General features: G+C 42.4%; 1 protein-coding gene across 46 annotated transcripts in view; it reads right to left on the reverse strand.

Annotated features, from left to right (window-relative positions):
- Window positions 1-8,758: 8,758 nt before the first annotated feature.
- DTNA (dystrobrevin alpha) overlaps window positions 8,759-24,229 on the reverse strand; it is a 432,447-nt gene continuing 416,976 nt past the window's right edge. For 21 of the 46 annotated variants that reach the window (XM_070050313.1, XM_070050308.1, XM_051851996.2 and 18 more), the window contains 4 exons: window positions 23,148-23,237; window positions 21,795-21,963; window positions 17,803-17,935; window positions 8,759-9,867 (listed from right to left, as the gene is read on the reverse strand). In XM_070050313.1, coding sequence (XP_069906414.1) covers window positions 9,727-9,867; window positions 17,803-17,935; window positions 21,795-21,963; window positions 23,148-23,237 — 533 coding nt within the window. In that variant the 3' untranslated portion in view covers window positions 8,759-9,726. Of the gene's footprint in view, window positions 12,435-15,837; window positions 15,887-17,802; window positions 17,936-21,794; window positions 21,964-23,147; window positions 23,238-24,229 lie in introns of all 46 variants that reach the window. The other 25 variants (XM_070050324.1, XM_070050323.1, XM_070050318.1 and 22 more) reach the window with 2 other exon arrangements.

The following is a 24,229-nucleotide window of genomic DNA, read 5'->3' on the forward strand; positions in this document are numbered from 1 at the left end:
TTGCTATAAACTTGCCTCTCAATACTGCTTTTGCTGTATCCCATAAGTTTTGATATGTTGTGTTGTTATCCTTATTTACTTCCAGAAAGTTTTTGATTTCTCTTTAGATTTCTTCTATGACCCAGTGTTCATTCAGGTGCATGTTGTTCAGTCCCCATGTGTTTGCATACTCTCTAGGGATTCCTGAGTTGCTAATTTCCAACTTCATTCCGCTGTGGTCTGAGAAGCTGCATGGTATGATTCTAATTCTTTTAAATTTGCTGAGACTTGCTTTATGGCCTAGTATGTGATCAATCCTAGAGAATGTTCCATGCACTGCTGAGAAGAATGTAAAGTCTTTAGGTGTAGGATTGAAAGTTCTGTAGATATCTGTTAGATCCATTTGGGCAATAGTGTCAATTAAATCTGCTGTTTCCTTGTTGATCTGTCCAGATGATCTATTTCTGAGAGTGGAGTATTGGAGTATTGAAGTCCCCCAGTACTATTGTATTGGAATCTACGTCTCCCTTTAAGTCCCTTAACATATCTTTTAAATAGACCGGTGCCCTGTAATTAGGTGCATATACATTTATAATAGTTACATCATCCTGTTGAATTGATCCCTTAATCATTATATAGTGCCCCTCTTTGTCTCTCTTAACTGTTTTTGTATTAAAGTTTATTTTATCTGATATTAATATGGCTACACCTGCTTTTTTTTTTTTTTGGTTTCTGTTGGCATGGAATATCTTTTTCCAACCTTTCTCTTTCAGTCTGCATGCATCTTTGTTAGAAAGATGTGTTTCTTGTAGGCAACAAATAGTTGGGTTTTGTTCCTTAATCCATTCAGCCAGTCTATACCTTTTAACTGGAGAGTTAAGTCCATTAACATTTAATGTGACTATTGATACGTAGTGACTTTGCCCTGCCATTTTCCCAAAGATATTTTCTAGTATATGCTTTGAGCTTCCCATGCTCTTTTACTGGTAGGTTTTCTTCCTTTACCTTCTTGCATGTTGATGGCTGTGTTTCTGTGTTTCTGAGTATAGCACATCTTTAAGCATCTTTTGCAGGGCTGGACGAGTGGCGGCAAACTCAATTTCTGTTTGCTATGAAAGGTCTTTATTTCACCTTCATTCACAAATGAGAGCTTTGTAGGATATAATATTCTGGGCTGGCAGTTTTTCTCTCTTAGCACTTGTGCTATGTCTCGCCATTCCCTCCTAGCCTGTAGTGTTTCTGATGAGAAGTCTGCTGTGAGTCTAATTGGAGATCCTCTGAGAGTAATCTGACGTTTCTCTCTTGCACATTTTAGGATCTTTTCTTTATGTTTCACTGTGGAGAGTTTAATTACAACGTGTCGTGGTGAGGATCTCTTTTGGTCATGTTTGTTGGGGGTTCTATGAGCTTCCTGTACTAGGATGTCTCTGTCCTTCTCCAAACCCGGAAAGTTCTCTGCTAGTATCTCACTAAAAAGGCCTTCTAATCCTTTCTCTCTCTCCATGCCTTCAGGAACTCCTAGAACCCAAATGTTGTTTTTTGTAATAATATCCTGTAGATTCCCAACGATATTTTTTAGATTTCTTAATTTCCTCCTCTTTTCTTTGGTTTGACTGTATACTTTCCTGTGCTCTGTTTTCTAAGTCTGATATTCTCTCTTCTGTTTCACTCACTCTGTTTTTTAGACTCTCTAATGTGTTTGTCATTTGATCTATTGAGTTCTTCATTTCATTTTGATTTCTCTTCACTATCGCACTTTCCTGTTCTACTAGTTTCTGCATTTCATTTTGATTCCTCCTTAAAATTTCATTTTCACGAGAGAGATTTTCTATCCTGTCCAATAAGGATTTCTGTAGTTCAAGGATTTGCTTTTGAAAACTTCTAAATGTTCTTATCATAAATTTTTTGAAATCCGTATCTTGCATTTCTTCTATCTCATCATCTCCATAATCTTGGCTTGGGGTGTTTTGTTTATTTGGAGGCATCATAGTGTCTTCATTGATCTTGTTCCCTCGGTTTTTGTGTTTGTTAGTTGGCATTGTGAATTCTTCTTCCCTCACTGTGTGTGATTTTTTTTTATACTATGTCTGTGTTAAGTGGACTGGCTGCTGTTGGAGGAGCCTTAGAGGCTTGAGATGGGTGTGGCCAGAGAGCTCTGCTTAGTTCTTCAGGGTTAAGGGTGTGCCAAAGGTGACACCCTCAGTTTAGGCGTGGAAAATCTCTTTTAATTAATTAATTAATTTATTAATTTATTTTATTCAGGAGGGAGGGAAGTAATACCGCACAGCTGAGCAGAATTGATGGTATTTAGCTTCCGATCTCTTGCTTCTATGTGTATATCATTCGTCTGCTTTTTCCCACAGACCACCCAAAGAATCTGTGCGGGCTCAGTTTTTCCTGCGGTCTCCCACCGGGTTGCCTAGGTTACCGAATTGTAGTGTCTCTGGAGAGTACTCACGTGACCTCCACGAGTTCTCTCACCCACTGTCTCTTTTTTCCCCCGCCTCAGCTCTACCCTTTCACTAAATCCTAACCTCCTGGTATTTCACTCCCCAAGAGTCAGGTTTTTCTGTTTGACTGCAGGCGCAGGTCTGTCCTGCTCAGCTCTGAGTTCCCGCACAGTCCCGAGGTCGCGCACAGCTCTGAGGTTACACACCTGTTACGTATATTCAGAATGGCGCCTGTTCTTTGTCTCTTGCTCGCCTTTGCAAGGTCAGCGGAGAGAGAAACTCGCCCTTACCAGTACCCCCCCACACTTTTTTTTTTCTTCTCTCCTGTAGTCAGTCTGGTGAACTTTCCCGCCTCAAGCCCGCTTCCCTCTAGACTCTGTCCACCATTTCCCTGCCAATGTCTCAGGTTACTGAGCTCACCTCCCCTTCCAGCGCCGATGTGTGGACTTGGAGCCGTGGGCATCCCTGCTCTCCCTGTTGGTTGTCTGTGTCACATCCACTAGATCCGGAAGGGTTTCCTCTGCATTTTTTCCCCCGAGCCTTTCCCCGTAATTACTGTAATTCCTCTTTTATCAACCTATCTTTTCCCAGACTATCAGTGCGTGTCCTCACTATTCTGCCATCTTGGTTCCGCCCACACAGTGTAATCTTTTCAAGATTCATCCATGTTGTTACATGTACAAGCACCTGATTCCTTTTTTATTGTCAAATAATATTCCACTATATGTAAACCAAACTCAATAATCACTTAATGAGCATTTCCGTTGTTTCCACTCTCTGCCATTATGGACAAGGCTGCTCTGAATATCTGTGTGCATGTTTGCGTGGACATATGTTTTCATTTCTCTCATGTATATAGGAATAGAATTGCTGGGTCATGTGGTTACACTAAGCCTCATTTTTTGTTGGAATCATCAGACTGTTTTCCAAAGTGGCATCATCATTTTGCATTCTCCCAATTCATAGTCACTTTCATATCTATGTATTCATGTTTATTTCAGGCAAAATATTGCATTGTTTAGATATAGCTTGATTATCACTTACTTTCTGTTGGTTTTAAGTTATTTGTAGTTTCATCTGCAAATTTAATGTCTTTAGGAGAGAATCCATGATGTGGTGGTCTTGGGTAATAAAGTATCAATATTCTAAAATCTTTCTTCTCTCCACCCTCACTATCCTCTCCTTTTTTCTTCACTCGTTCACCTTCTCCTCCACAGCTTGGCTTCTCCTCTGATGCATGATGGGCGCTCCTTTCCCCTCGCCTTGTTACATAGTCACAACAGCACATACTTCACTCTCACTTTCGCTAGTATTGGCTAACTTTGTTAAAAATCCTTGCTCACTTACTAGGATTAAAATAGGAAGAACAATGTTTTAATGCCCACTCATTGCATTCCTAATGAGTTTGAATAGAGTTCCTTGTATTTAATGTTAATTTTTGTGTCAATTTTCTGGAAACACAAAATATCCCCATTTTATGAATGAGGATCATAAGCTTCACTGGGGGAGAGGAGGAAGAGAAGGGAACTTTTTCTTTTTTTGACAGGCAGAGTGGACAGTGAGAGAGAGAGACAGAGAGAAAGGTCTTCCTTTTGCCGTTGGTTCACCCTCCAATGGCCGCCACGGTGGCGTGCTGTGGCCGGCGCATCTTGCTGATCTGAAGCCAGGAGCCAGGTGCTTATCCTGGTCTCCCATGCGGGTGCAGCGCCCAAGCACTTGGGCCATCCTCCACTGCACTCCCAGGCCATAGCAGAGAGCTGGCCTGGAAGAGGGGCAACCGGGACAGAATCCGGCGCCCCGACCGGGACTAGAACCCGGTGTGCCAGTGCCACAAGGTGGAGGATTAGCCTATTGAGCCACGGCGCCAGTCTGGGAACTGACATGTTCTAAGAAGGAAAAGGAATTGACATGTTCTGAGCTTTTACTGTTCAGTTATCTTGAAAAGTGATTTACATATATTAAAATTAGCTTTCAAGGCAACCTACAGGTGATGTCATACACGCTTTGCCATAATACGGCAGAGCCATTTTTAAAATTTTTGCATAGGGCCCGGCACCGTGGCTCACTTGGTTAATACTCCGCATGCGGTGCCGGCATCCCATATGGGTGCCAGGTTCTAGACTCGGTTGCTCCTCTTCCAGTCCAGCTCTCTGCTGTGGCCTGGGAAGGCATGGAGGATGGCCCAAGTGATTGGGCCCCTGTGCTCGCATAGGAGACCAGGAAGAAACACCTGTCTCCTGGCTTCTGATTGGTGTAGCTCTGGCCGTAGTGGCCATTTTGGGGGGTGAACCAATGGAAGGAAGACCTTTCTCTCTGTCTGTCTCTCTCATCGTCTAACTCTATCTGTTGAATAAAAAAAAAGGAGTTATTCTTAGGTGTTTAAATTTTAACTGAAAAGTGATCCCTGTTAGGAATTTGGAAAACATTATGCTGAGTGAAATAAGCCAATCCCAAAGGGACAAATACCACTTGTTCTCCTTGATAGGTGACAACTAACTGAGCACCAAAAAGGAAACCTGTTAAAGTGAAATGAACACTATGAGAAAGGGTGACTTGATCAGCCCTCACCCTGACTGTTGATGAGCAACTTGATACGTTATCCCTCTTAGTATCTTTTTTGTTTGTTCTACTTAATACTTTTGGTTGAATACTGTAATCAATACACAATTCTTCTTAAGTGCTGAAACTTAACTGAAAAGTGATCCCTGTTAAATATAAGAGTGGGAATAAGAGAGGGAAGAGATGTGCAATTCGGGACATGCTCAAGCTGACTTACCTCAAACGGTAGAGTTAGAAACATACCAGGGGATTCCAATTCAATCCCATCAAGGTGGCATGTACCAATGCCATCTCACTAGTCCCAGTGATCAATGTCTGTTCTAAGAACCAAAGGGATCACATAAACAAGAATAGTGTCTGCAAATACTAGCTGATAGAATCAAAAAGGGAGAGAATGATCCAACATGGGAAGTGAGATACACAGCAGACCCATAGAATGGCAGATGTCCTAAACATCACTCTGGCCTCAGAATCAGCCCTTACGGCATACGGATCTGGCTGAAAAGCCCATGAGAGTATTTCAGGCATGGAAAGCCAAGAAACTCTGGGGAAAAAAAAAAACCCTAAATGCAAGATCTCCGCGAGTGAGATCCCAGTGGAAAGAACGGGTCATCAAAGAAGGAGGTACTTTTCTCTGAAGGGAGGAGAGAACTTCCACTTTGACCATGGCCTTGTCTAAAAATGATCAGAGTCGGTGAACTCAGGGGGCTTCCATAGCCTTGGCAGCTCATGACAAGAGCCTAGGTTGATTACTGAGGCCATAAACAAGAGTGTCAATTTGTTAAGTCAATTTTTTTTTTATAGGCAGAGTGGACAGTGAGAGAGAGACAGAGAGAAAGGTCTTCCTTTTTGCCGTTGGTTCACTCTCCAATGGCCACCACGGTCAGCGCACTGCGCTGATCTAAAGGCAGGAGCCAGGTGCTTATCCTGGTCTCCTATGGGGTGCAGGGCCCAAGCACTTGGGCCATCCTCCACTGCACTCCCGGGCCATAGCAGAGAGATGGCCTGGAAGAGGAGCAACCGGGACAGAATCCGGCACCCTGACCGGGACTAGAACTGGGTGTGCCAGTGCCGCTAGGCGGAGGATTAGCCTATTGAGCCACGGCGCCGGCCCACAATTGATCTTTAAACCTGTAAACCTATTCCATAAGGTATACTAAATGGAGTCTTCAAGTTGAAATGAAAGGACACTATAAATAGTAACTTTAATCTACATGAAGAAATGAAGATATCCAGAAAAGGTAACTATATAGACAAATACAAAGGCAAGTATTATTGTGTGGCATAATAGAGAATCTATTTGATCTTTGTACCTGGATCCTGGCACAGAGCTTCAAAAACTCTTGGCATTTTCTGAGTGACAAGAGTGTTGTGTGTTATGTTAACAAGCGACTCATTTGGGATCCATACCTGGCTTCAGGATGGGAGCTGGTCACTAGAAACATCACCCACATGATCAGATGTCCAGAAATTTAGGCTAAGCCAACCTCCAGGGAGAGTTAGGAGGCTAGAGAATGTGTCTCATTGATGTATTCAGTCAAGCCTTTATGGTGCAACCTCATTAAAATCTCTGGACACAAGGCTTAGAGGAGCATCCTGGTTGGTGAAGACATTGATGGGCCAGGAGGGGGGCCCAGATCCCACAAGGAGAGGGTATGGAAACTCTGTGTCCTCCCCATTCCCTGAGACCTTGCCTTATTTGTCTCTTTATTAGTTCCCAGTCTTTAACCTTTAGAATAATACTAATAGAAAGTATTGTACTCTTGGTAAATGAGCTGAGTGAATCTTGTGATCTGGAGAGGGTTGTGGGATCTCCTGAATTTATGCCATTCAGTCAGAAGTGTGGGTGGGTGGCCCTTCAGATGTGTGTCCTCTGAAGTGGGCAGTCTTGCGGAGGGCTTTGCCCTTCACTTGTGGGGTCTGCACAAACACTAATTAGTACCAGAGCTGAACTGCAGGATTTCCACGTGTGCTGGGAATGGAACATACTGTAATTTTGGTTTAGAACCAAAAGACATGGATACAATTAATTGTAAATCCATGGTATTTAGTACACAATTACAAAGATGAAGACAAGTCCAGGCGTTTACCCTGCACACCAGATGAGACTTATGGGGCTCCCTCTGCCTACAGAAGGCACCCTTAAGTACAAAATTTTTGCCTTACCTATTTAGCCTACTGTGAACGGAAAGGTGCTTGTTAAGAAGAAGAATTTCCTTAGTGTGCTGTACATTGAGATTTAATGCTATAACTAGCACTCAAACAGTATTTTTCACTTTATGTTTCTGTGTGGGAGCAAACTGTTGAAATCTTTACTTAATGTATGCTAAACTGATCTTCTGTATATAAAGAGAATCGAAAATGAATCTTGATGTGAATGGAAGGGGAGAGGGAGTGGGAAAGGGGAGGGTTGCAGGTGGGAGGGACTTTATTGGGGGGAAGCCATTGTAATGCATAAGCTGTACTTTGGAAATTTATATTCATTAAATAAAAGTTTAAAAAAAAGAAAAATTTCAAGAAAAAAAAAAACCTTTTCTCTGAGTTCTAGAGGAAAGAGTGAGTCTGATAATCCCTATCCAGATATTCTTATGTTTGGCTGTTGCCAAACTACAGCAGACACAAAGAGATATCTTCAAAAATAGAATGCCAGAGAGACTATTTGCCTCATACTGTTTCTGGTGTGTGTGTTTTCCAATCTGGGAATGGCACAATTGGGGTACTGGAAAGTGCAGAAGCCAGCCATTCGGGTTGGCTGAATGAGGTGCCATTCAGCCTCCTTTAACACATGAGCCCCCAGAACAGAAACGGAGAACATGCATGGCTCGCATTACTGGCTCACATGTATTGTTTCCATCTATTACTGAGGAAGAGGGAACCAATAACTCTCTTATTTAACTTGACTCAGAAACTTCTAATATTTCTATTCTTTTCTTTAAAATAAAAGAAACACATACCTAACTTTAATTTCCCTATGATGTCTCTATAGCCAGAGAGAGAACTCTTTGTTTACTGAAGGTAAAGAAAATTCTCATGATTAGACACGCCCTTCAAAGTGCTGGCTGACTCCGGTAGCCTTATTACCAGAGAGACTTTCCGATCAGGTGTTCATTGTCCATCCATCCATCTACTCTAAATACTGATGGGAAGGAGACTGCTGAAGTTATAAACCATAATGAAGAAAATAAAAATAGCACCCATTCCCACAACATACATTGATGGCTGGTCTTTTGGTGTATATTTTTCAGGGTATTTTTTATTCAAAACCACTCAGATATTTATAGGAAAAGATGAGCTGTGCTGCCTCCATGACTGAATACTCCATCCACAAATCCTGTTCCACACTTTAAGTACTCACCTGTTTTTGAATAGACGGACTCTGCATTGTTTTAGGAAAGATTCATTTTTTAAAAAAAATATTTATTTGAAATGCAGGGTTACAGAGAGGCAGAGAAAGAGAGAGAGAGTGTGTGTCTTGCATCCACTGGTTCACTCCCCAAATGGCCACATGGCTGGAGCTGAGCCGATCTGAAGCCAGGAGCCAGGAGCTTCCTCTGGGTCTCCCACGTGGGTGCAGAGGCCCAACATACTTGGGCCATCTTTTATTGTTTTCCCAGGCCATAGCAGAGGGCTGGATCAGAAATGGAGCAGCCAGGGCTCAAACTGGTGCCCATATGAGATGCTGGCACTGCAGGCGGTGGCTTTACCTGCCATGCCACAGGGCCGGCCCCAGGAAATATTCATTGAAATCAAGTCATAAAACACACAAAATATAGTGTTTTTAAAAACATTTTTAATGAAGAAATAATTCCATTCCAAAATATAGACACACAATTAAATAGTTTAATCACTTCAAAATATAACATGTCCCCAGGAGGTTCCAACACACACACACATACATACATACACACACACACAAAACAATACTTAACAGCAATACAAAAAAACCCATACAATAGTAGTTTTGTTACAATACCAATGAATATTGTGAAATCTTTAGTGTCTCTGAATTGGTTATTTCAAATGGTGTCAAATTACAGTAGTCATAATTAAAAATGTCTTACATATAGTTAATTAGCTTCAAGATGTAATGCTTCTGAATTTTTTTTTCTTTTTTGGTTCACAGGTAAAATGCCCTTTCTTCTGAGGACACAGTGGAGTTCTTGTTTGTGGCTCCTTGGGTGGAACTGAACCAAGGTGAATGCAGCACCCGGAGGTTGCCGTATTTACAAGATCTATCTACAGTTAACAGCCAAGAACTAACCAGGGTGGACAAAGATGATCAAAAGAAAGCAGACATCAGTGCTAAATTATGATGCAACAGTTGGCTCATGCATATAAGAAAATACATAGTATATCACAACAAAGGCCACACTCTTTAATGCAATTCAGTTCACATTACTACTTACAAATGAACCTTCCCTGCCTTATAGTAGATCATCCGAGAATCCATTTTTCACAATCTCCAGCACATCTCTCTCTGACCAACCAAACTTACCCCAACTTCCGTCCTGACCAACTACAACTGATTCCTGAATCCCATACAGTAGATTTCACCCTCCCCCTCGTCCATTCGCATGATGCTGGGGGAGGGGGACTGGTTGTGGTAGATCCGTGCTAACAGGCCATCAGTTCTGATGGAGATGGATGCACAATTAATTGTGGAACAAGAAAGAAACAACCTCCGCAAAATATAGTTGTATCTAATGGACAGGACAGGTGGAACCTGCTGGGTTCGCATTTAGAACAGGCCCCAGAAGTACATTTGGAGAGCCAAGGAAAGAAGCCCACCAAAAAACACAAAAACCCAAAACAACACATGCCATTTTGTCTCGGTTACAGGACAGGGGTGCTTGAGTCTGGTCTCAGTGCTGACGTGGAGCTAAGAGAAAGAAAAGGCGGCTGGTTAGTCAGAAATTGGTCACTGGCGGCAGTTTCCAGAGTCCTTGCAATGGCTTTGTAGGATGGTATCAACAACTGTGTGATGGAGTTGGTTGGCAATGAAATCTATGACAAGGGGGAAGGTTATCAGCAGAACAGTTCAAACCTCGGACAAACGTTTTGATGTCGGAACACAAAGAAATAACATAGGTCGGCTCAGTCCAGGCAGTGGCTCAGGTCCACGTGCCAGGTCCGAGTTCTCAGTTCAAAAACTACCTGGCTATGGTTTTGAGCTGACAGCAATGTAGGTAGCTGGGATGTCGCGGTTTTCAGTACTGAGTATGAGGCACCAGTGGCCACCTGCTCCATCTAGAGAGGTATGTTTTCACAGAGGATGGGCGGTGGAGTAGAGATGAGCATTAAGACACACCAACGGAACCTGCAATACAATCCACCTGTGCAAAGAAATCTGACAACTGTGCAGTTGTGCCACTTTGGTGTCAGCCTGTGCTCAGGGGCCTCTGCCGGGCGGGCTCTCTGGAAGGAGGGGTGATTAAGTACATCAAGGGACAGGGTGGGCTCCGAACTAATGCCCGATAAGCCAATGAGCACTTTACTATTCCCAGGGGAGTGATTTTTTTGTTCCACAGGGAAGCCAAGGAGATGGTTTCTGTTCACTTGCAGAGACAGGAGCACCTTAAGGCCCTCTGCAGAGGGAGCTTGAAGACGGCAGGGCGTCTGCTCTCGGCAGGGCGCCCTCCAGCTGCGGACTGGGTGTATGGGGTGGGAGGTTTTTGCCAGCCCCAGAAGCAAAAACTGAATGCTGAAGTTCTGAGTCTGACTCAGGACCTTCTTGCTTATTGTGAATAAGGCCTTTTCAGAGATTTATGACCCAACTCTACAGTCGTAGTTCTCAAACTTTGGTGTGCATCAGAGTCATCTGGAGGGCTGATTAAAACATGGATTTCCGAGCCCCAACCCCAGAGTTTCCGATTCAATAGGCGTGGCTTGGGATCTGAGAACTTGCATTTCTAAGACATTCCCAGGTGATGTTGAGGCGCTCTGGAAAACACACTTTGGGAACCACTGTTCTAAAATGATGTTCTCTTCTTTCTTTTAAAAGAGAAACAGGAATTCCAGAGAAACTGCTAATTTAAGTAGAACTCTCCAATATGTTACCGACTTTTAAAAAAAATTAAATCTTGAAACAGATAGATTACTTGTCAATGCCCCCCATCCCTGCCCCAAATCCCTAGGGGCCATCCGTAGTCTCCCTAAAGAGGGCCTCCGAAAGGACCAGCAACAATCTTGTACCCTCCTTTTTTTGACAGTTCTTTTGCACTTCGGCTTTTCACTCAGTGCAAAATCCCAACTCAACTTAGAAGAGCCTGCCTCCTTTCCCAGGGCCACAGACGGGTGCATGCAGACCACCACGTGGCCAGCTAAGGCAATCGACATTCAGAAATCAAAGGAGAGCGGATGTTCGCAAGCGCACTTTAAGCCTGTACATTTAAAGCTGAAGGCCTCCAAACAACCTGATAGGGGAACTTGTGAATGCGCGGTGCTGTGAGAGACATGCTTCCTAACGCTAAAACAAGAGGAGTGAGACCATGGAAGAGCAATGGTAACTTTAGTTCGATTGGGGATCTTATGGCACCTGTGGTTTATAAACAGCTTTAGTAACGAGTATTTCAAAACATAGTTCACAGTTTTTAAGAAGATCTGTGCTGATTTTAAAAACTAGATTCTATATCATTTGAATGTTGCCTTTTTTGAATATGATCTCTATTTGGAAAAACATATTTACACTAAATTCTATGGCTGATTCATTAGAGTATCTTGAAAGAAAACAACCTCATGTTGGAACGAAGCCCCAAAGAATGGATTATTCCTGGAGTGTTTGGTTCACGTCCCTGCTCAGAGAGACCTGAAATCAACTACAGACCATGCAGGCCAAGGACTCTCCTTGGCTTCCAGGCTCAGAGTTTGCACATCAGGAATCACATCAGTCTGGGTTAGTGAATAATTGCAAGTAATTTTTTTTCCAATTACTGTTGGAAAAAAATGTAGTGTATAATAAACTGTTTCCAAATCTCAAAGAATCCAGAAATCGAATGACTAGCTAAAAACAGTATTATTATTGTCATTGTAAACTCAACAGGTTCAAGATCATGTGCAAAGGTTTAAAATGTTTGTTAACACTGCCATCATGTGTAACAGCAGTATGGGTATTTAGCCTGCATTTGTTTGTTTGTTTTAACCAGAGATGAGCCATGTTACAAAAGATGTAGCTGATAAGTTAGCTTTGAACAGAAGTCTCTTTTTTTCTTCTTTCTTTTCAAAACACATACCTATGAACTACAAATCTTAGAACAGAAATTGAGCTGCACTATAGGCATCAGAACACATCGTTAGGGATGGGGTCTGTCGGGAGCTGCTGGGTATGGTGGCTCCTCTCTTCGGTGAGGCTGCTGCCAGGCTGCTGTCTTCCTCCTCTTTGTGGGTGCAGCACTCTCCATCAGCACCAGTTTTCATGTTACTTTCATCATCTGTCTGACTATAGCTTGCCTGGGAATAAGGAATGTGTAATTTTTTTTAAAGAGGAAAACTGTTTCTAAATTACGGTTATGAAACTTAGGATCCCCCCTTTCCCCGACACACACATGCTTACACGCACATGAAACACACACACACACACACACACACATCTGCACACTGTGCTCCCTTCCTATGACAATCAGGAACTAATGTCCCAAGACATTGTGCATTGTTGCACCTTCTGAGAGAGAGGACAAGAAGTCCTCATTGTTCAGTCTTTTTCTCACTGGGAGCCTATGGCACCTGGAGGGGTCAAGCAACATAAATGGAAATATTTGTGCTGTCCTTTGGACGAGGAGACGAGACCGTGGGCTCACCATCACTTGGATATGGTCATTTTTCTAAAAATCCACTTTTGATGGTTCAGTCTTTTTTTTTTTTTTTTTTTTTTTTTGACAGGCAGAGTGGACAGTGAGAGACAGAGAGAAAGGTTTTCCTTTGCCGTTGGTTGGTTCACCCTCCAATGGCCGCCGCGGCTGGCACGCTGTGGCCAGCGCACCGCGCTGATCCGATGGCAGGAGCCAGGTACTTATCCTGGTCTCCCATGTGGGTGCAGGGCCCAAGGACTTGGGCCATCCTCCACTGCACTCCCTGGCCACAGCAGAGAGCTGGCCTGGAAGAGGGGCAACTGGGACAGAATCCGGCGCCCCGACCAGGACTAGAACCCAGTGTGCCGGCGCCGCAAGGCAGAGGATTAGCCTAGTGAGCCGCGGCACCAGCCCACACCGGCCCATGGTTCAGTCTTTCAATTTCTGAGTTAGGAAGTGATTGGCAAGGAAAGCACTGCACCGTAGGGTCACAGGATGGAAAAACGACATATCTGAGTGGGCTCCAATGGTGTTTTGGAGAGCCCTAGACTTAGTACTAACTTCTGTGTACACAGTGCTTCAAAAGTGGCTTCTTAAAAAGCAACAAACCAGATTGTATATTATTCACTCTTTTTAGTATGTTGATAAGTGCATATATATTTTAAATAGGTCTAAATGCCTTTGTAGCAGAGGATGAGTTTGCTACTTCTCTGGCATCCTGCTTTCTGCCCCCTAGCCATGGAGGGCTCTATCTTATGGATGGCCAACATCAAGCCCATGAAGTTGGCTTCAGGACCCTTGGATAAGGGATGCACACAATTTAGAATAATTTCTTGTCTTTGCAGCACAGTCAGAAAATGCAAATGAAAAAGACTTTAATAATATGAGCTGCTTTAAAATTTCATCTCTAATTTCTTGAATACAACTAGAAACATTATAGTAGGGGAACTAGCTGCAAAGATGACAACTCATTAGCTTTGGCAGTGATCTTAAATAGATTTTTTGCCCAAGAGGCTGAGTTAGCCACAAGCTGGTTCATGTTCAAAGTCTCATGGAATGCCAGCTAGGCGGGGACAGGATGCAGTAAATGTCAAAGGCACATCTGTTTAATTTTTCACTGTTAAGTTTTCAACAAAAGATTTAAAAAGTGGCTTAGAATGTTCAGAAATTTTTGACTTTTAGGCATAAGAAGAACCAAATGCCACTTGTTTAGTTGGGTTAATTCAAGGGCATTTTATTTGGCTTTTAAAAAACATATGTTTCTAAGAACTAGGTACTGATGTTTTTAACCAAGAGAACAAAAATGATCCTCTTGCTGGGACTAAGAAAAAGAGGATGCTATTAAAGGAAAAGGCTTGCTCCTTTGGGACTAGGTCTGTTATAGCTGGAGCAAGTATTTTCAGAAACAGCTCCTGGGAATTTGTTCACTCTTGTCATAATGAATCAGGAGAGCATGTGGTATAGCACACTTAAATCCAAGGGAGGTAGAATAGAGTGTGGTCAATAAGACCCTTCCTGATAGCTCATAAACTATACATCATCACAGCAATTAGGCCATGATTTTCACTTGCTTAATCTGAGGACTGAGACATGACATCAGTAGTGTTTGAGCTAGCACATACGAGGGTACTTCACAAAGTCCAGGGAAAATGTATCTTATTCAAAAGAACTAGGCATATATTTCAATTTTTTTGGTACCAAAACAAATTTAGCTTTAATTCAATTTCCCCCATTCCCTAAAGGGTACTTTTGGAAGTACTGGGACATCATTTAAAAATATAAATATAAATATAAATATAAATATAGTCTTTTGAAAGTAGCACCAGGACTCATTGAGTTTATTATCAACTGCACTACAGAATTATGGAATTCTTTGGTTGGGAAAGACAATGTGACCAAAGTAGATACAGGTCCCTGAGCCAGGCAGGCAGCCACATTACTGTAGGCATGTATTGGCTTTGTACTCTGATGGGGGATGGCTAAATGGCTATTTGCTGGAGCCAGACTATAAGAGGAGGTAGCCTGAGGTGTTTCAAATCATTGCACATTGCTGAGAAGTAGTCTTATTTATAGCAGTAGAGAGACCAAGCCCATTCTGAGTCGCGGTGGTTCTCATATACTTAGACAACACCATAGCAGCTCCAAGGTATTGAACTGGTTGTAAAGCACTGGGCATAGTGGCAGGCACATATGTGTAGGTTCGTCATAAATTACAGCTCTCTAAAGCTACATTTCAGAGAGTACAATTCCTCTATGAAGAAGGTATTATGTGCTCCACAGAGAAAACTAAAGCTAATATAGGTTTAATAATTTGTCCAAAATTATGTTGCTAGGATTTTTTGCAATCTGTATTTGAAGTCAGGTCTATTAGAGTTCAGAGTGTAAGCTTTAGACCACTGCACTTAAATGATCTTCCAGTGGTATTCGCTTTATATTAAAAAATTGTGAGTACTTTCCAGGTATCTAGGTAGATCCTTGGGGTGGGATCACAAGTCATAAATGACATTTTAAAATAATTTATATACTGTACAATTCCACAATGGATTTAGATCAGCTATTAGAAAAATATAAGGCTCAAGACTATTTCTTCTGTTTTGATTCATTTTCTTTAGTAACACATGGTTTTGCTTTCACTTGCTAAGGTACATCCTGTGGATCTTTTCTAAGTACAGCGTGCATATGGAGTGATCCATCCTGAGAGGTGCTAAGCAAGCTTGCTCTGGTCTTCTCAAGCTCTAGAGAAGCTACAAACTCTGAATCCACTCTGGGTTGGTGATGTGGCCACAGAGCATTTCTGGGGTATCTCTGGCATTATAGAATTTTTGTGTTAAATTCCCTAATTAATAGGGTCAAAAGTCAAGTCCCATGGATGTCTGGCAACTCTCCAATGAATTATAAGGAAATGCTCCATGAGCTGAGATGATTCTTTGATATGAGCAGGGAAGGAAGGTATTTTATCACACAGAAGGAAACACCTAAGAGAAAGTGATTGTGAGTTTGGGTTACAAGTTATCAGAATTCAGTGTACAGTGTCCATGTTTCCTTCTAAATAAGAGAGTACTTACTTGAGAGGAGAGTGATAAAAGGATATTGCATTCAACCTTGCAAGCTGACCTGTGGGTGACAAAGGACACAAACAAGAGAGGTGATATGTCAAGTTGGTGATGCAGTCAAGCTGGTGAATTATTTGGCTGGAAGCCATGCACAAAGGCAGACAGGAAAGGAGAGGGAGAGAGAGACAGACAGACAGACACGACAATGAATGAAAGCAGTATTTTGATCCACACAATAACCATAAGTTCACAGATCATTCAAGGAAAACCACCTGCGTGTTCTTGAGGGCATGTATCTTGAGTGGGGACACACAGGCCCATTATGTTCTCCCAGCCCTTACCCTGCCTTTTCCATTAAAGTCACTGGCTACAGGAAAGAAAGAAGAGGAGGAGTTTAAGATCTACCACAGTTGGCAAACTCAATTGGACCCTAAGTTGTTGATAGAATTTCCCTTCAATTTACTCACAAAAGGTTAAATTCCTAATTTATAAAAATGAATAAAAATCTAATATTTTAAATGGAATGTAGAAGATTGCTGGTCTTAAAATGAATTTCTAGTACTTCAGTTGCTACTGTCACTAAAATGTGGAACTGATATGAGCTCAAAGAGGGAGGTCTAATAGGGTTTCTATAACAGCATGAACTGGAACAATGGTTATTTAGCTACATGTCTATCCCTCCATGCAGCAGAACCATAAGAGATCCTTGTAGGTTGCCACCCCTCGGAGTTTCTTCCCAGCGATGCCCTGGCAGCTTCATTCCAGGCTGGTTTCCTTCTGTGGGCAAGCCATAGAAGTTGCAAATAAAGAGTGCTCCCTTTGGGTTTGCAATCAGGTGACTGTTTATGAAAAGTGGGAGCATGGCTCTTTCTGAGTATAGTCACCCTCCCCTCTTTTTTGTATGACTAGACCCGTGGTTTTAGATGATTTAGTTGTGGTTATTAAACTGAAAGGCTAATGGAACATTCCAAGAGGAAACCCTTTTGTTTGATATTGTTGAGGTGGAGTATGTGGCCTTGTGTTTCCCTCTTGAATATTCTTGGGAAAATATTTCAAGGCTTAGTTTATAAACATAAAAGAAGCAGGAGACAGCTGATTCTTGCTACTTCTCTTTCCTTCATTAACAGAGTAAGAGAGGGCCACTGCTGACCTAAGAATGTGTAGAAAGCTTGCATGGCCATCGTACAGAAAGTCTGATGGAAAAAAAATGACCTGCTGGAGCTGGCGAACAGCAGGTCTCAACCAGCAAACATCTCGAGCTCCCAGAACCCAACCAAACACCTGCTGATGAAAGGGAGTGAAAACAGAAAGACAAACAAGGGAGCAGAATGATCTCCATGGGGAAAACGCATCACCTTTAGGATGAGTTACCAGTTATTTATTCCCATTTGCAAGTCATGTATTCTGAGAATTCCCAAATGGGTTAATATACTCTAGTACATCTGAAAATCGTCCATCCATACTTTGCTGAGCACAGACCTACAGTTCCCCAACACTGGCGTTTGTCACTTTATTCCTTACTTATATTTGGCATGAGGTGGGCAGTGAGGGAGGCTGAGAATGAATAATTCAAGGGAAGAGGTAGGTGTGTTTATGCCTATTCAATTTCCTTGTGCCCTATTCTTTGTATCCTTATTATTTTTATCTTTTTTTAATTTATGAAAAAAAAAACCAAGCATCTTTCCTTTGGATCCTGGAGGAAATATGGACCATTAGTCACTAGGTTTCTGCTGACCTAATAAGGCCCCTTTCTATTTTCCAGACTAGAATTTATGAGTACATGGTGAGTGACCACTCCAAAAAGCATTCAAAATTTTTGCCTAGTCCATACATGGACTGACTGCGGTCAGAATATTCCAGAAGGGGTGGGGATGGGGAGTTGGAAGGAAGGAGAAGGCACAGATTTTCTGAGTATAAGACCAGCTACAAGGGGCTGGGGCTGAGCGGCGGGGTGGAGTGGGCTCGGAGCCCCAGTACCTGGTAGGCCTCATCCTGCAGCTTCTGTTTCAGGTATTCTTCCATCTTCAGTTCGTTCTCCAGCTGCCGGACAGAGTCACTGTCATAGTTCTCATCCTCAGGCCGCACGTAGGAGTCCCCGTCTTCTGTGACCCTGGCAATACAGCACAGGTGGCATTTTGGAGCGAATCTTAAAAAAGAAACCTGAGGGGAATCCATACATTGACTGCAGCTTTGTTGGTATGTTTACTTCCCTTACACCTCCCAATTCATGTTCATGTCCTCTTTTACAAAAAAAGGAAAACTTTACAAACATTGGCAGTTTGGAGAAAACATATGATCAAGACATTATCATGCACAATTTTTCCATGGCAATCTGGTTATTGCTGGTGTTTCTAGAGTTTACACCAGCAGGGGTGGGGAACCATTTGCTGCCAAGAGCAATTTGGATATTTACAACATCATTTATAAATGATCAGCTTAAAAATTAGCCTGCTATGGGCCGGTGCTGCGGCTCACTAGGCTAATCCTCCACCTGCGGCTCCGGCACACTGGGTTCTAGTCCCAGTCGGGGCACTGGATTCTGTCCCAGTTGCTCCTCTTCCAGTCCAGCTCTCTGCTGTGGCACGGGAAGGCAGTGGAGAATGGCCCAAGTGCTTGGGCCCTGCACCCACATAGGAGACCAGGAAAGCACCTGGCTCCTGGTTTCGGATCGGCGCAGCACGCCGGCTGTAGCAACCATTTGGGGAGTGATCCAACAGAAGGAAGACCTTTCTCTCTGTTTCTCTCTCTCACTGTCTAACTCTGCCTGTCAAAAAAAAAAAAAAAAAAAAAAAAAAAAAAAAAAAGGAAAAATTAGCCTGCTATAGATTTACTGGATTTCAAGTCCTCCCTGTGGTTGCCTTGGCGGGGCCAGACCAAATGATTATGTAGGCCAGACATTTCTGGCTCTTGGTTACAGGAATGAGCTGGTCCTTTAAAAGGTTTTATAATTTTTAAAATGGCAAACGTGTGTGTGTGTGTGTGTGTGTGTGTGTGTATGTGTTTTTGGTGGGAGAATATAAAGTTTTCTCAATCTGAGGGCTTTAAAAACAACTTTTTTTAGATGAAGCCCAAGAACAATTTCTATAAGAGGAGTGAGCCCTCTAGTGAAATAAAGCTTAAAGACATACACTCTATTTTTTTTAATGGTAGAATCAAGCCTCAGAATGTCAGCCAATCAATGCCAGAAGGGGAATACTCTAAACCCTAACTCTTAGCCTTAAACAGTTATACAAGCTGAATATCTGAAAAATCCATTTAGGTTATCTAATTCTGCTGTAAAATAAGCAGATAAGAATAAACTTACCACTAATGTGGGACTCTTTCTCCATCTACTCATCTTTTAATATGAGAAGTGGTTCATGGGGCTACATATAAATTCACCAGGTATATCATCGTATGGTTAAAATATTCTCAGGGTAAAACAGTGCATGCTTAGACAGGACACATACAACTGAAAAGAATGGTCAAGGGAAAGTTTCTGGGTTGGAACTTGTATGTCATTGTTCAAATTTATTTATAGCTATACAGCATGTTCTTGTTATTTTTGGAAGTTTGGGACTAGTCTAAATAGGTCCATGAAGCCTCTGTGAACTTTTCCTCCCAACTCCTGAGTCACGTGTTGGTAGCTGGGGCTGCTAACCCAGCATAACAGGGACAGTAGATTGCAGTGGCTTTAATAGGGTTGGATTTTAGGATTGGGATGAGAATGTTTTAGGTGACCACCATGTAAACGATTAATAATAAAAAAGTCAAACAAATTTGTGTTGACTAGATAAAACAGGCAACAACTAATTCACCATTTGTGTAACAAACAAGTCGAACAATTCTAAATTATAGAGCAAAGGACAAGCAAGTGCACTAAAATTAGAAGCAGCAGCCTCCTGCCAATTTCAGTTACGTTCTAACAGTTTTGTTTTGCTGTTAGGTTCTGCTGCTTCACAGCTGGCTTTCAAATCACCTCTCTTGATAATTTTCCATCATTCCTGGTCTTGGATTGAGAGCCAAGACACCAGAAAGGCCTCTGGTTAGTTTCTTCTTTGGGTCTTTACAACAGCCAGGATATTTTCGTCAACTAGTCTAAAGCACTTTTCACATTAAGCAATACCACTCTTCTCAAGTTTCTTTAGTGTTCAGCCACTCCGTTTCCCAGGCCTCGGGTCAGCTTTTGCTCATGGTTCTCTACCTCCTTGAGCCTCGTTCTTCCAATGGCCCACTTCCCCCCTCATTTTCTTCTTTTCATTTCCAAGCTGGACTCTGCAACTTCTGTCGTGTCTCTGCCTATTTCTTAGTGTTGATTTGCTTCGCTGGCTACTCTGAGCTGACCCAGGGTCATAGAAAGTCTAGTGGGGATGTCACTGATTCTGCTGGCTTCTGTCCAGCCATGAATGCCTAAATGGGTAGAAACCTTCAAACCTTGTAGAATGGTCTTCCAAGGGTCAGCTTTTTTTTTTTTTTCCACAGGCAGAGTGGACAGTAAGAGAGAGAGAGACAGAGAGAAAGGTCTTCCTTTACCATTGGTTCACCCTCCAATGGCCGCTGCGGCCGGCGCATCACACTGATCTGAAACCAGGAGCCAGGTGTTTCTCCTGGTCTCCCATGCAGGTGCAGGGCCCAAGCACTTGGGCCATCCTCCACTGCACTCCCGGCCCATAGCAGAGAGCTGGACAGGAAGAGGGGCAACCGGGACAGAATCCGGCTCCCCAACCGGGACTAGAACCCGGTGTGCCGGCACCGCAGGCGGAGGATTAGCCTAGTGAGCTGCGGTGCTGGCCAAGGGTCAGCTTTATATATATTCTAGAAGGCAACCAAATTGATTTCTTTACAAAGAAGTTTTATACATTTACTTGCTTGAATTCTGATGTTTGCATGATGTGTTTAGATCCATTCTGAAGACAGTCCCTCCAGCATCTCAGGGCCCTGCAGTGAGAAGGGAGGAGGAGGCACCTCCTGCACTAGTCTAAGTCCAAAAGGACAAGAACAGTTTTTTAATATTACTGATGGTTCCCAATTTATGATGTCGCAATTTAAAATTGTTTGACTTCATGATGGGGTGAAAGCAACATTCAGTAGAAACTGTATTTTTAATTTTGGTCTTTTCCCAGGGTATAAATATGAGGTCCAACTCTCTTTTCATTTTTTTTTTAAGTCTTATTTATTTATTTGAAAGTCAGAGGCGGGGGGGAAGCAGAGAGAGAGAGAGAGAGAGAGAGAAACTTCCATCCACTGGTTGACTCCCCATTGGCCACAATGGCCAGGGTTAGGCCAGGCTAAATCCAAAAGTCAGGAGCTTCATCTGGGTCTCTCCTGTGGGTGGCGGCAGGGGCCTAAACACTTTGGCCATCTTTTGCTGCTTTTCCCAGGCCATTAGCAGGGAGTTGGTTTGGAAGTAGAGCAGCTAGGACATGAACCAGCACCCATATGGGATGTGGACATTGCAGGTGCTGGCTTTACCTGCTATGTCACAATGCTGTCCCGCTCCTACAACCCCCCTCCTCCATTCCCACCCCAATCCTTCTTTCTGATGCTAAGCAGCATCTGTAAGCACAGAGGAAATAAGCGACACTATGGTGTGCTGTGCTGCTAAGCTAGGAGGTTTGGTACGCTGGGTATATCCTACGTATCACATGCATTTTCGACTTGTGATATTTTTAATTTATGATGAGCTCATCAGGCTGTCACTCCATCGTAAGTTAGGAACATCTCTATTTTGTATAGAACTAGTGCAATGCCTTTGGTGAGCTGGGCTTTTAATAAGCACTGGTTAGTTGCGGTTATTAATCCTCAGGGCAATTTAAGTCATCTTGCTAAATCTAAATGCTGTGCCCTTCTTAGCTCTTTGGGCAGCAAAGGGAACCGCATTATCCCTTTCCAACACAGAATGGAACGACCGTGTTCTTACTTCCTGGCTGCTGCCTGTAGCTCAGCAGACTGCTCTGCTCGGAGGAAATGCTGCCGGGGAAGGCACTCACATGTCGCTGCGCACGGTGCTTGTGGTGGCTCCACTGTGAATGTACCCGGGCTTTCGGGCTTGGATCTGCGCTAGAAAAGCCTTTTCAGAGGTTGGTGATGGAACCAGATCCTCAAACTGGGTGCGGGTAAATTCAGAATCCACATTACTCTCCGTTTCACTCCCCACCTCTGGTAGGCACAAAGAAATAAAGATTGGCTTGTTAGATCTTTTAATAACCTGCAAAGGGCTCGCTTAACATGGATGCATCTGTCCCATATAAAATATTAGCCAGTTACCACACTTAAGTAAATTGTTTATTAATTTCAAAATGAGAATCAATACAGATATGAGTAACATAAAAATCATTTGGTATAAAGAATTTTCTTTTTGATCCTAAAAATGAGGAATTTCTGTGTGTTAGTAATTGGTGGTTAGGAACTATAAGCCCAAAAAGGTTATAGTCACTTAATAGTACAAAAGCATAAACTGGCAGTATTTGAGGCTTCCACAGCATTTGTTATGGCAGTGGATAGGTATGTGTCATTATTCATGATATAGAACTACTGCCATTTTATCTTATTTGGTAATCCTAATCCAAATAGCATCAAATGGTTTTTAATTACTTTAATTCTTATTAGAAAGGCTTTGAGACATTTAAGTCCAGAATTTTTTTTTTTTTTTTCAGTAGATGAGTAGATGAAGGAACCGCTGAGCTAAAGCCAGGCCCAGACTTCTTTTAATGCTTGTTTCATTTCTTACAGTAATTGTAATCTCAACAGTAAGACCACAGTCCTGCTAGATAAATGCCTTACTAGGTTTGCTTTTAGATGGAGAGTCTTAGTAACTGGTAAGATATTTTGCATTTTCGTTCTGCTGAAGTTTTAAAACCTCTGTGTAGTTTTAGGAGTTTAAAGAGTCTCCCAAGGTTTTTGCTGTTTATTTGCTGGGCAAATCTTTCTTTGGAGATATTACAAAGGTACATTTCTGTTTAGCCTCATTACAATAATCATGCATTACAAATTAATGGAGTCCAAATAGGTAAATAAAACATATGACCCTATCAAAAACTTTAGCAACATGCTACTTTGGGTCACCATATATTTTAATGGCTGTCTTAGGATTTTAAAATTATAAGTAAATTTTAATACTTTTCTTTATTTTGTCTGCCTTTTCCAAACCTTCTACATTGGGCATATATTAATAATGTTTGTAATAAGCAGAATATGAGCATTACTAAAATATGAATATACTAATAAGTATCTACATAGATCTTTAAAAAATATTTTACTATTTGACAATGAGCATACTGGCAAGAGAGGCCCTTAGCACCTCTGGATCTCTCCACAGTGGACAGAGGGGACAAGAGACTCACCAGAATTCAGCTCCTTCACGAGAGAGGACATGGTGTTAGTGATGGAATCTGCTGCTACTAGCAAGTCATTCCTCAAATTTCTTCTTGAACCTTCAGTGAAGAAAAAATAATAATTAAAAAAACAAGGCTTCTCCTTTTCCACAAATTTTCATGTTGTTTGCTAATCCTTTGCATTGATAATGACATGGCTAAGGGTTGATGTTTGTGTAATTTACTGTCCAAATTGGGGCAATTTTGAAAGTGAAAAGGAGCCATTAGTAAGACTGGGTGACCTGGCATAGACTGGGATGGTCCCAGGTAGACCAGCATATGTGGTCACCTTTGAAAGAATCATCCACACAGGTGAGAAGTCTTCTTTAGCTGGGAGAATTGCGCCTCCCCAGCTGCTGTGGTCATGGTAGCCTTCTCCTGGTGGCTGAGCAAGTGGGATCTGCAGAGTCTCTGCCTCCCGTCAGGGCTCTGGAGCTCTCCCTACCTGCATAGGTGCCTCTTGGGAATGGGAAATGTATGCACTAAACGCTCCCAGAGTGTGGGGAAGAGGTGAGGATTCTTGCTCTTGCTGCCAAGACACAGGCAGATGCTTGTCATGTGCCCTGCCTTGGAACTTAAGACTATGCTGAGAATTAGCTCATGGTAAAATAAGGATTATTATTAGTTTTAGGCACCATAAGGATTAGATGAATATTTGTGGGCTGGCTTGGGTATGAGACAAGGTAGAGTTGGAACAGTTTGGAAAAAAGGTTCAAGATTCCAGATATCTGCCTAACGAATAAATGGGTTTAGTATGAACAATTTGTGAACTAGAGGTTGCCTATAGGCCATATTTCATTCTGTCATGTCTCAGAAAGTGATAAGTAAAATATAAATACACTTAGAGTTTAAGAAATCAAAGTAGTTAGGTAAAGCCATTTGTCATATTAGAAAGCACAAACTGATTTACAAAACTGTAGATTTCTTTAAAATATTTCTTTGGATAAGAGATAAGAGTGTCTGTGGGAGCCTGCGCTGTGGTGTAGTGGGTAAAGCCGCTACCTGCAGTGCCAGCATCCCAGTGGGTGCAGATTTGAGCCCTGGCTGCTCCA

The sequence above is a fragment of the Oryctolagus cuniculus genome, chromosome 10 (genome assembly GCF_964237555.1).
Source record: "Oryctolagus cuniculus chromosome 10, mOryCun1.1, whole genome shotgun sequence".
NCBI lineage: Eukaryota > Metazoa > Chordata > Mammalia > Lagomorpha > Leporidae > Oryctolagus > Oryctolagus cuniculus.